Source organism: Xyrauchen texanus, chromosome 33 (genome assembly GCF_025860055.1).
Source record: "Xyrauchen texanus isolate HMW12.3.18 chromosome 33, RBS_HiC_50CHRs, whole genome shotgun sequence".
Taxonomy (NCBI): domain Eukaryota; kingdom Metazoa; phylum Chordata; class Actinopteri; order Cypriniformes; family Catostomidae; genus Xyrauchen; species Xyrauchen texanus.
In genome coordinates, this window is record NC_068308.1 from 18,838,814 (window position 1) to 18,853,193 (window position 14,380).

Here is a 14,380-nt window from a genome sequence, read left to right on the forward strand (position 1 = left end):
TGCAATAATGGCAATAGACACAAAATACAGAGATGTGCACGCAGACCTGAACAGACAACAAGATGACAGTCAGTAACAATCAACAGATAAATGTTTTTTTTTTTTATCATGAACAGGTCATTTTCAGTAGATAATGAACTTAAGACAAAAAGTTACCAAATGTAACAACAAAATCAACAATAAAATTGGTGTTAATCAACTTGCAAACAGTAAAAAGATGCAAGCTCATTAATTATTCAAGCCCTGTGCATGCTGGGATTATCAACTTCGAAAATGTAAGTAAAATGTACTTAATTTATTTGCATGTGAAATTTATTAAAATTAGTAAATAAATATGACAAGGTTTTCTCCTTTAGGATTCATACATGAGGATGCATTGTAAAGATAACAAACAATCACAAATAATATTTACTTAATCTTTACTGCTATATTCTCCACAAAATCACTTTTTCAGTGTGGAATATATGCTAAAATAGGCATAAACATACATCAGATATTTCAAGTAAGACAATGTGCTTCAGAGGGGGATATGTGAGATTGGTTGGACGTTCTCACACTCATTCATTACCTTTACTTAAATTTTAAAAGCCATTTCATTAAGTAACTTATCATTCATTCAGATTCATTAAAACAACATAATTCAGTAGGATTTGGTCAAATCGATGAACGTTATTTGGTTTAACTCAAAACTTTTAGGTTAATCATACTTTCTTTTTTTTTCTTTTTTTTTTTTTTTGCTGGTCTAATGTAATTTTATTAATTTATTAAGATTGAATTAATTGTCTAATGTTGGTTCAAGTTAACTTATTTTTTAATAGTTAGTATATGTCAGGTGATGAAGTGTCAGGGCAGTGAAACTGTCAGTTTGATAGCAAATGTTTATAGAGCTCTGCAGCATTCAAATCAAACATCATTTGAAAGTGCAAGTCCATCCTCAACCAAAGCAATAGAACCACATTCACCACAATGGTAACCCCCCAAAACAGTAAACATGATCAAAACTATGTTCTTATCATGCTCAAAAATGCATAAAATAATTTCAACATTTGTTCACACCATCCAGTCCCCTGCAAAGCATGCTGGGCAATCAAAAAACTAGTTTCGTCAATGCTACAAAACATTCATGTAGACCTTACTCAAATGGATTAAGAAAATTACATGTTACAAATTTAATTTAATGTAATGAATTTAAGTTAAGACAAAATGTTCTAGAATTGTGTTGCTTTGGTTCATTTAATTCAGTAAAGTGAACAATCTGCAAAAATCCTTTTTTTGAGTGCATTTCACCACTGAACCAACCATTCCGTGAGAGGAAAGTCTTCCTCCCTCTTGCCCTCTTTGTTACCTTGCTCTGTTTGTATTTTCTTTGCTCTATTTGTTTGTGTTTTCCAGGAACAGGACTTGAAAACCATAACATTGCCAAGCAAGCAAACCGGCATTTGCACACATGGTGCTTTTGTGTGTGAGGTGAAACTTGGCCTGGGCCCTCATACTGCAGTGGCCATGCCATGCAGTCCTGATCCAATTTCAAACAATTTTAGCTGTCCTGTGGTGTGACGTGCTGTTATTCATCTAAAAGCTATTAAGCAGCATTTTTAAATTCTTCTATAATTTTACATGCCGTTTTTATGAGCTCATTAATTGTGAGACCATATGGAATATTTGTACTCTAAAGAATGTATTTGTCACACAGCAGACCGTTTAACATGAACAAGCAAAGGCAAGGTGATGAAAATTTTCAATAACTGAAAGGTATATTTCACCAAAAATAAATTCCATCATCATTTACTCACCCTCTTATTGTTACAAACCCATATCTCTTTCTTTCTTCCAAAGAGCACAAAATTAGATGTTGCGAGAAATGGTGGGAGTGTTTGCGTTATCTACCAACTTCTTATTAGTGTGCTGTTTAAATCATTGGTGCTTGAGGGAATATACTATATAATAGGACACAGACATTGAATAAATGGAGAAGAACCTCGGAATTAAATGGCACTTGGTCACACCTTTTGAGCGGGCATTTCGCCAAACCCACTTGCGCCTAGACTTAGCGCATGCTTGTATGAAAATACCAAAACTTCATGGCCATATCCATTGACTTTGCACTTATGACTTGATGGATTGTGTTGCGCATAACGCTTGTGCTCTTAAAATAGGGCCCATTAGGTTCCCTGATCTTTCACATAAACCATCTTATTATCTTAATATGTAGGTAAAATATATTAAATCATAATATATAAATCTATATTCATTTAATATATAAATTTCCCCATGGAGCTCGCTTTAATTTTGAGCGAGAGATACAGAGGGAGTAACTTTATTGCATCATGGATGTCACTTTACTCATTAATGATTGGTTCAGCATCAGTTTGGGATCTGTAAACCAGAATAAAACCTGCTCCGGAGCAGGATAACCATGTGGCATAATTTGCTGTGATGAACACCGGTAAAAACTGACCCACCATCTTGAGCCTGAAAAACCAGAGTTTGCTAACTGCTCACTGCTACTGAGTGGGATGTGGAAGAGTAATGGAAAAGCAGTGGTTGGTGTTGTTGTGGAGGTGGTCAGATGCACATGTCTACCAAAGTGTGACATCACAATGTAGAGGAATTAGAGAACGAGTCGTTTTGTCAGTTTGGTTTCAACAAATGCTCTTTTTGCAACGTGGAAGTTTTGAGTTCTGAAACTTACTGTATGCTTTTATAATATCAAAAGATCAAGGAACATTTTATTCCTCATAACCCTTTTAATCAGTCTTAGGTGCCTGTCAGGAGACCCTGCTACAGTTTGGACTGAAAGGAATGAATGGACATGAGTCAACAGGAAATGAGATGAGTGAGAGATCTGATTGCTGCATTAACACTAGAACGTACATGGATGGATGTAGATATGGCATAGATAATCAGACACTGTCACACTGTCATATCACTATGAGTTTTACTGCACAAAGCCTCAGCAAATTGTCAGGGACAATGGTCAATTAGAATCTTATATGAGAATCACTAATTGGATATTAGTTAAAACGTAGTTAACATTAGTTAACTATATTAGTCAAATGAACTATGAACAATAATTTTACAGCATTTTTTTATCTTGGTTAATGTTCAACATATAAGGGAGCGTGGGGTAAGATGAGTCTGTGGGTAAGTTGACCCGCTCTAGGCTCCTGAACATGATTTTTGTCATGTAACCTTGTAAGCAGGAAGATTACTATCTGGATGTGAAGAAGAGAAGTAAATGGTTAAAAAGGGAAGCTGGACAAAGACTTTTCTTTAAATTTGAGGTTTACTGTTTTTGTACTACTGCTAATTTATTCAGGTACAAAATTACATCTCATGCGTAATGGTGTATATCCAGTGTATAAATAACAATGTTTTGATTAGCACAATATTAGCCCTGAAGTATTAAGCAAGGTGCTTTTTCCAAAATGGTCAATATGGTCAACATAAATCGAACAGTCTGGTGAAAGTTGTGCTAATGGTTTTTACTGAAACAAAAGTGTTCTAATACTATCTGATCTGTTTAAAATGTTTACAATTAACAGAGGAACTATAGGGAGGATTTTTTTCCCTCGCCAATTTTTTTAGCTCAGCTAAATGTTTGTATAAAAACAATTGGTTCCAATAACTGCTCTGTTTATAATGTTTGAAGTTAAAAGAAGCGACAATAAGTGTTTTTTTCTGGCAAAGACTTTATGTATTTACCAGAGGCTACGAGTGATCAATCCAAATAGTTCCATCATTTACAGTTTTATTCAGTGTTTCCCAGATGGCTCATCTTACCCACTGACCAGGAGCAACCTACCCCTAACTCAATGGATAAAATTTTTTTTTCAAAGGCCAGTTGTTTGTGGCTTTCTGTCAAATGAAAATAGGCTTCATTTACAAAATGTTAAAAATCTTTCTGATTTTGGGGTGTAATGAGACTTTTTTGGATGGTTAGTTTTACTTCTGAAGAGGGTCTGTGGCTGCTAACACTCACAGTCCAGGTGGTGTATGTCTGTCTGGTTATGAGTTTGTGTCTGTGAACTCTGTTCAGCCCGAACGCAAATAGCAGGTCAGACTGGGATATTGGGATGACTGCTCAGGACATCTCAATATCAACATCGTTTTGCAGTGATCTGATTTGTGGGCTTTCCTTCTCCTCCTTCCTCACATGTACCTCTGCACACACTCCCCCTCCCCTGGATTTCGAGTGTCTGCACTGGCTCGCAGCAGATTAGTTTTACGTCACAGACAAATCAACACAGCTGCCTCACCAGCACACACACACACACTAACAGCATTATCTGCAGTGATTCTAAACTCTCTACTGACATTAGGCTGCAAAGTTGGTTTGATTCAAAATGAACAGCCCTCTAATTAACTGCTTTTTAATAATAATAATAATAATAATAATAATAATAATAATAATAAAGAGCATTTGAATGCCAAGGATTAAAAATAAAAAGGGCCTAGAATAAGCTTTTCAGCAAAATTATGAAACATAAATCATTTCACGAAACAGCAAAAAATGTAAAAGTTAGCATACAAAATATCAAACCATTGTTTTTGCCAACAAGTATGGATTTAATAAATGACATTGATTTAGAACATTTAAAACACTTGACCTAACATTATGAATAATAATACCCTTGTACTGAGAACACAGTTGTTTAAAATCTTCATTATATAAGTGACCCTGGCCTGAATGTATGCCAGTGTGATTTTATTGTCTTCACTTGTCAAACAACTATAGCAAAATATTGTATGAGGTTAAAATTGACAAAAATAATTCAAATTTAAGAGGTTTTTGAACTAAATGTTTGAAATCAACATACAAAACCTCTGCTTGAGAAAACATACATTTTGAGTAGTTGTACTTTTGACTATAATTAACACTATAATTACCTCTAAACCTTGTGACAAGCTCCCCTTATAATAACTTTTAGCAACTAGAGTAGTTCATTTATAGCATCAAACTCGCTGATTTATCGGTACAATTTCAAATTGAGTGTCAAAAAGGCTGAGCAATGGAATAATCACCACCAATCAGTTGCTGACGTCTTACTTAAAGAGAAAGAGAAAGTGTAATGGAGTTAAGGTGGCATAGTGGGCTAAAGGATATAACTGTTAATCAGAAGGTTGCTGGTTCGATCCCCACAGCCACCACCATTGTGTCCTTGAGCAAGGCACTTAACTCCAGGTTGCTCCGGGGGGATTGTCCCTGTAATAGGTGCACTGTAAGTCGCTTTGGATAAAAGCATCTGCCAAATGCATAAATGTAAATGTAAAGTGTAGATTTATAGTAAAAATGACTTGTATCTTAACCTGTTTCTCACCCACACCTATAAGATCACTTTGTTTAATCAATTCAACCACTGGAGTCTTATGGATTACTTCTATGCTGCCTTTATGTGCTTTTTAGACCTTCAAAAGTTTGGTCACCATTCAATTGCATTGTATGTACCTACAGAGCTGAAATATTCATGTAAAAATCTTTGTTTGTGTTCAGCAGAAGAAAGAAAGTCATAAACATCTGGGCTGGCATGAGAGTGTGTAAATGGTGGGTGAACTATCCCTTTAAGGAAAGACTGCATGCTTTGAGCACTGCAACAATATTTGCAGGCAATATGTGGTTGTGCTTTCATCTGTGTTATTTTGTCCACTGTTTAAGACCCCTTCTTTCATCTGATTGCATGTTCAAGCACCTCCCCCTGTGATGTCACTGCCCCAGATCACGTTTTGCACAAGTGCCTGCAGCAGAAACTGCACATACCAATCTGTCTGTGAGATATTGTGAAATCTTATAGACAGAGGAGATAGAGGAGAAAGAAAAGGATGGGTCCGAGAGGAAATGGTACAAAGACAGAGAGAAGATTTCAATGGCATAAAAAGAGGATAAAAACAAGGATAAATTGGGAAGAGGAAAGGGCTTTGTAAAACTCTCATTACTCACTACAAAACTCCAGCAGCATCCACTGAAACAGGAAGTGGTCAGTTCAGTGCTCAGAGTTTTCACAGACATGCTCACCTAGGCAACAACGGATACATGTTCCCTGCCTGCTTCACATACACAAGCAAGCACATGTAGACTCTTAGAAACACACAAACCATCCAACAAGACCCATTGCATCAGGATCTGTCAGTGCGTCAGGGGGTTTGGCTCATTCCAGTATTAGTTCATTGGTTCATATTTCAGGGGGGGATGACTGCTCAATCTGTTCAGCTATCCTGAAAAGCACCCTGCACACTGCAGTGCCATTGTGTGTCAAAGTCTGACCTCTACAGGTGAAGGCCAGGAAAAGATGGATTTATGTCTGTTTGAGCACCTTTTACGTCTTCTTCAAAGTTTTACTTCTTCTTGTGTTAGTGAACATAACAAGATCATTAAAAACTAATTGTAAATCAATTTAATACTTCATTAGTACTAAATGAATACTTAATCAAGAGCTCTGACTCTTAATAAGAAGAGCTGTCCATACTTTTTTACACAATTAACATTACCATTTTTATAGTGTAACAAAACTAAATTCCATGATAGCCATGTTTTTACTTGCTGCTCTTCATCCTTTGAATCAGCTTTTAAAATCAGATTTATAGTCAGACATGCAACCAAATGCATAGTATGCAAAGCAATATTTATCTCTGTGCATCATTATGATCGGGGGGAAAAAAACGATTGAAAACCCTAACCCTGAATCTTAAACCTAACCCTCTTAGAAACATTTAACAGAATCCTTACATTTGAATTAAAGCATTATTTAGTCCCTTTATTCAGCCGTTAGAATAGTGGGGAGAATTGTGTGGTGCTTCCAATGTAGGTGATGTCAGGTTTTTTTTTTTTTACCTCACAATGTAGGTGAAACAGACAAGCACACACACATACACAAAGAACCAGTAAAGTTGACGGTCAGCACTTCAACCTTTGCTGGAAATTTGATTATGAAAATATCATTCAAATCAAGAGGGAAATCAGATCTTAGCTTGTTTAGTTCTCACAGACGTAAACGGAGAAAGGCAGGTGAATATGCTGAAGGATTGAGTGTCATTTACTGTGAAGCTACTGACTGATCTTGTTTATTATTTTTTTTATTTAATTCTTCTTGTATTATCATCCACATTCACACCACTATAGGGACAATGCCTTAAGAGATTATGGGAAATATTCAAAGACTGCATTAAGCAAAATATTTTAAAAAGAGAACTGCTGGACAAGGGCTGTGAGAGGAATACAAATTTGAGCAAACTGATTATTCTCTCCTTCATTCTTCAATACTGTCAACTTTTCCAGGACTGAAACTAGACTGTGACTCAACTACTCAAAGAACAACAACAGCACCTTAGTACCTATAGGTAATGTGATGTACCGATTATTAAATTAAAGGTTTACAAGATTCTTTATTTTGAGACAATATAAAATATGTTTTGCTTTGTCATGTATCATTTAAATGGGATTTCTGTGCACCAAAGGTGATTTGACTGATATGCTCAAAATGTCAAATTAGTGACAATTATTTTTGTACAGACATGGCCAAATGTTAATAAAAAGCTTGTTGCATTCCAAAAAAAAAAAAAAAGGATTAGTGAAATCATCTTGATCTAATAAATGTTTTTATGTTTTTGTATTGTTTAAATAAAATAATACTTTGTCTAGACACCCTGTGTAGTGCAGCTCTTCTGCAGGCAACATTAACGATAAGGTTCTATTTGTCAACATTAATTAACATGAATTAAAAATGAACAATACTTTTACAGCATTTTTGTTTTTAAATCATGTTAATTTCAACATATATTAATGCATATTTAAATTCAGAATGCATTTTTAAATTCAACATTTAAAAGTAAATGTTAACATTAGTTAATGCACTATGAACTAATATGAACAAACAATGAACAATTGTATTTTATTAACCCACATTAACAAATATTGAAATATTGTAAAAAAGTATCTTCTAAATCATTAACCAATATGTTAACAAATGGAACCTTATTTTCAAGTGTTACCCTTCTATGTATGTATGTATATGTATATATATATATATATATATATATATATATATATATATATACATACAGACATACATACATACATACATACAAACACATTTATCTGCCACAGGGTAAATGGCAAACATTATTAATGAAATTATTGGCAAACGTTACTGAGATCGACTGTTCAATGTTGTATCGGCAGAATCGACGTGTATGGTGTTAGCAAACATTTGGCCATTACTGTACATTCTAAAGATACCATATATTCAAGTGACTCAATAATATCTAGAAACATCTATTCTGTCTGTTAGAAATAAATCAACAGAGGACTGAGTCAGTTATTTTAATGTAAAATAACAGTAGGGCTTTGTGGTCTTATATGGTCAAAATGGAAATATTTTCAAATGAGGCTGTAAAATAAATTAAATATGGCCTTTAGGGCAGCTGTACTATGACCCCAGTGCTGCCAGGAGGCTTAACACAGGATGGCGACACTACCCTGTGGAGCATCCTATATAGACGGCAACAGCTCCAAAAACGCCTCGAGTTTCTCAAGGCGATCCAAAAGAAGAACAACAGACTGGAAGGTAAAGACAAGGTTGAAAGCATAAACATGACCTTCCTAATAAGACTGATGATATTGCAATACTAAAACAACAATGATATGAATAAAGAAATGATTGACATGAAACAAGCTTTATCTAGTTTGATATATGAAACATCACCAGGAATTATGGTGGAATATAGAAATGAGGATAAGGAGAACAATAGTTGGCTCTTCAGCTGCTGTGTGTAGATAACATGCAAACTATGATCTGATGTGTACAAGTATTACTCTTTCTCTCTTAATAATAAGTGGTTGCATTTGCAGTGATGTGAAAAAGTATTTGCCTCCATCCAGATTTCTTCTATTTTTGTGTATTTTTCATACTAAATTGTTTTAGATCTTCAAACAATATGTAATAAAACAAAGGCATCCTGAGTAAAAACAAAATACAGTTTTCAAATATATACTTTTTTCATTGAAGCAAAAAAGTTATCCAATGCCTATATCACCCATGTGAAAAACAAACTGCCCCCAAAACGCTTCTGTTAACTAGAGATCAGTCTTTCATAATGCTGTGGTGGAATTTTGGCCACTCTTCTTTGCAGAACTGCTTTAGTTCAGCCGCATCGGGGGTTTTGACCATGAACTGCCCGTTTAAGGACCTGCCACATCATCCCAATCAGGTGCAAGTCAGGACTTTGACTAGGCCACTCCAAAACTTTAATTTAGCTCTTTTGAGCCATTCAGAGGTGGACTTACTCCTATGCTTTTGATCATTGTCTTGCTGCGTAATCCGGATGTGATTGAGCTTTAGAACACGGACTGATGGCCGGATGTTCTCCTTTAGGATTTTCTAGTAGAGAGCAGAATTAATGTTTCCCTCGATTATGGCAAGTCACCATGGCCCTGAAGCAGCAACGTATCCCTACGCCATCACATATTAACACCACCATGCTTGACTGTAGGTATGATGCTCTTTTTGTGGAATTGTGTTTGATATACGCACAGATGTGACGGGACCCCTGTCTTCCATACAGTTCCACTTCTGACTCATCAATCCACAGAACATTCTCCAAAAATGCTAGAGGATCATCATGGTGTGTTTTGGGAAAATTCAGACAAGCCTTAATGTTCTTCTGGGTTAGCAGTGGTTTTCGCCTCGCCAATCTTCCATGGATGGCATTTTTGGCCAGTGTCTTGAACAGTGACTTTTATTGATGCGAGAGAGGCCTGCAGTTCCTTGGATGTTGTCTTCGGCTTTTTTGTGAAGTCCTGGATGAGTCGTCGCTGTGCTCTTGGAGGAATTTTGGAAGGTCAGCCACTTCTGGGAGGGTACACTACTGTGCCAAGTTTTCTCCATTTGGAGATAATGGCTCTCACTGTGGTGCTTAGGAGTCCCAGAGCCTTTGAAATAGCTCTGTAACCCTTCCTAGACTGATATATTTCAATCACCATTTTCCTCATCCTTTCTGGAATTTTTTTCGATCTTGGCATAATGTGTTACTGGGTGAGACCTTTTAGCCAATTTCATACTGCTGAAAAATTCTATTTAGGTGTTAATTTCATTAAACAGGTCTGCCAGTAATTAGGTCTGCGTGTGTCAAGTCCAGCTGAACCCCATTATGAATGCAGTTTCATAGATTTGGGGATTTAGTAAATAAGGGGCAAATACTTTTTTTACACAGGACCAGTTGGTATTGGATAACTATTTTGCTACAATGAATAACATTATCATTTAAAAACTGCATTTTGTGTTTACTCAGATTGCCTTTGTTTTATGTTAGATTTTGTTAGAATTTTTGAAAAAATTGAGTGTGAGATATACACAAAAACAGAAGAAATCAGGAAATACTTTCTCAAAGCACTGTAATTTGCTAGGCACTGAACATTCAAATCCCTATGACACAGCTCGTTCCTGTAATCCTTGTGCATGGTTCATTTGACTAGTTTGTACAAACATTAATTTGCCTGTTGATAATTTACATATTTTTTAGAATCACTTGCAAACGAAGAGGGCCCACCTGAACTGGAAAGAATAGAGGAGGAGTTAAAACTTCTGGAGGAAAAAGAGAAGGAACTTCTAAAGAATCAAAATGTTTCAACGAAAGTGACACCACAGGCCACAGGAAAACCCCCTGACAGAGGCAAGCTTACAGATTCAAGACTTTAACCTCCAACTAAAAATCTAAAGTGCAAAAAGACAACTGAGAAAACGGGAATATACAAAATGTAAAATATGAATGTATGATAAACAAGTGTTTGTTAAAATCCATTGAAGATCGAATATTAGTGAAACAATATATGTTTCATGTTTAAATAATAGCGGATCAGTATGATATGCTCAATGCTAAAATAAAAGTTTAATATGTACATCATTAAGTAGAGGAAACATCCACATAAAAAATAAAATTAAATAAATTAAAAAACATTTTGTCTTATTGTATTATCACATAGAAACATGATGATAAGTGAATGAATCAATTTCGAAGTTTCCAAATGTAACATTCATTGCCTTATCTTGTGTCCAGATGTTGGCCATGATTTACTCGCCATGACAGATGCAAAAGGTCAAATGCAAGGACTGTACGTTCTCCCCTTTTCTCAATCAGAATCTATTGCTACTCCTTACATTCCTCCGCAAGAGGAAAAAACAGGTAAATAAATGCAGTTCTGCAGCTTTAAACAGCACAATCTTGGGGGCCAAACTTATCTATATCTAAGTGACACATTTTACACATTTCAGAGCAGCCAAAAGCACCAGAGCCTGTCGTTCAACAGCCAAAAAGTCCAACTCCAAATCCAAATCCAAAGCCAAATCCAAATCCAAGTCCAGGTAAGACTTTGTGTAGGAGTAGAATACATATGATATGTATGTCAATGCATAGAAGAATGGACTTGGTTACCAAGGTACGTTTTGGCCTGTTCTGATGGTTAGGATGTTAATGAATATATGGTTATTTGTTTATTTATATTTGTTAATGAATTGATGCCTAGTTTGTGGTGTCTCCATGACATCACAAACAAACAAAACGAACTGGTTTTACAAACAATACATTTGCAAATAAATAAACCCTAACCCTTCATGAAACAAAACAATTCATGGGGCTCTTCACACGTTCATACACAGTGCAAAACAGTGGAAACATGCCTCCACACGTGTTTATAAAAATCTGTTTTTATTTAGACACGTATCGTCTTAAAAACATGATGCTTATGGTGCGAGACGCTGATAAAAACTGTAAAATGCTTCCCAGTGGTCAAAAATACATCCTGTGTGAATGTACCCTAAGAAATATTTCACCTCCCCAGATCCCCCAGTGAAGACAATTCCCTTGGATGATCTCCCCATGACCAGTGCCACAGTGAAGTGTCCTTTTTGCAAAAAGATTGTCGACACTGAGGTTCGCTACAAAATTGGCAGCAATGCCTTTCTCTTTTGCTGTCTGTTATCCGTGGTGGGGTGAGTAGTATTTAGACAATTATAATGTTCAATATTCAAAGAGTGTCTCTGTATAATCTGCTGAGCAGTTCAAGACCAAAACCCATAAAACTATGGAATGCCAAATTATCTTTTAATGTTCATCTTTACTCGTAATAACTGCATTTTTACTAGAAAGAATTCAAATTACAGACATCTGTAATTCAATTCTTACTTAAGAGTTCCAAATAGAGAGATCTCTAATTGAAGTTTTACTAGTAAGAATTACAATTAGAAAACTGCAATTGAATATTTTCTTGCCATTTGTTTCCTCTGACTCCCATTCATTTTTTAATTGCAGAGCTGTACAATTGAATTTTTACTAGTTAATTGTCCAGTTAGAATACTCTCTAATTTAATAGTTACTAGTAAAATATTGCATTAAAGATATGTTTAATTGCAGAGCTCTGCAATTGTATTCTTACTAGTGAAAAATAAATAAAAATCAATTCTATAATTGGAATTCTTACTAGAAGAAAATATATTGTAGAGCTCTCATTGAAATATAACTTGTACAAATATAATTACGAGTAACCCTGGGTGCAATAAAAAGTAAGTCGGCTTGCCATGTAAAAGGGTTGTTTGTTTAGGCAATAGTGTCTGAATATTTGAACATACTGACATTCTCATTCTGTTGATGCTGGGTTAGGTGTCTGGCTGGATGCTGCTTCATCCCCTTCTGCATGAACCGCTTCAAAGATATCGCCCACAAGTGTCCGTCCTGCAGCAAAGATGTTGGTAAATCTCAAAGGCTTTGAGGCACAGACAGTGTAGTACGACTCTTAGTCTGTCATAGTATGAGGGTAAAAAACGGTCCCCAGTAGAGACTGGAGGTGAGCACAGGAAGCTGTAAGGGAGATTCAGGTCATTAGGGCCTCATTTTAAGAAGAAAGGATGTTTATCCGTCCTTACAGAATTGTTGCGGAAAGTCAATATTTGGCATTTCAACATTGTTCATACTTTACACTGGGTTAGAATTTAATCCTGGGTATTCAATGTAGGCTACATGTGTAAATCTTGGGTTCACATTCTTATTTACATATTCTGTTGCTAAACAAATTACTGTAAGATTTTAGGATTGTACAGGCCTTTAGGCCTTATGATTCAATAATAGTCAAGTTAAGTTATTAATAGTTGACTATTTTACCATATTGTTTGTGGTACTTCCTTTCGTGCCAAACAATAATGAGTAACAGAATCTAATGTACTGTGGTAATATAGTGGTATCTGCCACCAGGAATTTGTATTAACCACTTTTGTACATGCATGAGAAACTTCCAATAGACTTTGTTTAATGACTGGTGTAATAATTTGGGTAACAATCAAAACCACCGGGACATTTATTCAACCTCCTTTGTAACATGATAATATACTGTTATATTCTAAATATTCAATTTCAAATGCTCTGTTTGAGTGACATATGTGATACACAGAATAATCTCTGAATATAACACTAGTTTGCATTCATGTAATAGAGTATATGAGCCTGGAAAAGAGTCAAAGAATGGTTTAAGGGGAGAGTAATGTATATTATAACCTACTGTCACTATAAAAACAAATGCATTTTCCTACCTCATTATTGATCAAACTAAATTGGTGCATATACAGGTGAAACTCGAAAAATTTGAATATCGTGCAAATGTTCATTAATTTCAGTAATTCAACTTAAAAGGTGAAACTAATATATTATATAGACTCATTACAAGCAAAGTAAGATATTTCAAGCCTTTATTTGATATAATTTTGATGATTATGGCTTACAGCTTATGAAAACCCCAAATTCAGAATCTCAGAAAATTAGAATATTGTGAAAAGGTTCAGTATTGTAGGCTCAAAGTGTCACACTCTAATCAGCTAAACACCTGCAAAGGGTTCCTGAGCCTTTAAATGGTCTCTCAGTCTGGTTCAATTGAATTCACAATCATGGGGAAGACTGCTGACCTGACAGTTGTGCAGAAAACCATCATTGACACCCTCCACAAGGAGGGAAAGCCTCAAAAGGTAATTGCAAAAGAAGTTGGATGTTCTCAAAGTGCTGTATCAAAGCACATTAATAGAAAGTTAAGTGGAAGGGAAAAGTGTGGAAGAAAAAGGTGCACAAGCAGCAGGGATGACCGTAGCCTGGAGAGGATTGTCAGGAAAAGGCCATTCAAATGTGTGGGGAGCTTCACCTGGAGTGGACTGAGGCTGGAGTTACTGCATCAAGAGCCACCACACACAGACGGGTCCTGGACATGGGCTTCAAATGTCAAACGCCTTACCTGGGCTAAAGAAAAAAGAACTGGTCTGTTGCTCAGTGGTCCAAAGTCCTCTTTTCTGATGAGAGCAAATTTTGCATCTCATTTGGAAACCAAGGTCCCAGAGTCTGGAGGAAGAATGGA

General features: G+C 35.8%; 1 protein-coding gene across 2 annotated transcripts in view; it reads left to right on the forward strand.

Moving 5' to 3' along the window:
- Positions 1-13,617, forward strand: part of ubald1a (UBA-like domain containing 1a) — a 29,363-nt gene extending 15,746 nt beyond the window's left edge. The window contains exons 1-7 of one of the 2 annotated variants that reach the window (XM_052102997.1): positions 7,056-7,335; positions 8,414-8,561; positions 10,516-10,665; positions 11,050-11,175; positions 11,265-11,354; positions 11,831-11,981; positions 12,649-13,617. In XM_052102997.1, the coding sequence (XP_051958957.1) occupies positions 8,426-8,561; positions 10,516-10,665; positions 11,050-11,175; positions 11,265-11,354; positions 11,831-11,981; positions 12,649-12,757 (762 nt within the window). In that variant the 5' untranslated portion in view covers positions 7,056-7,335; positions 8,414-8,425 and the 3' untranslated portion in view covers positions 12,758-13,617. Of the gene's footprint in view, positions 1-7,055; positions 7,336-8,413; positions 8,562-10,515; positions 10,666-11,049; positions 11,176-11,264; positions 11,355-11,830; positions 11,982-12,648 lie in introns of those variants that run through there. The other variant, XM_052102998.1, reaches the window with a different exon arrangement.
- Positions 13,618-14,380: the final 763 nt, after the last annotated feature.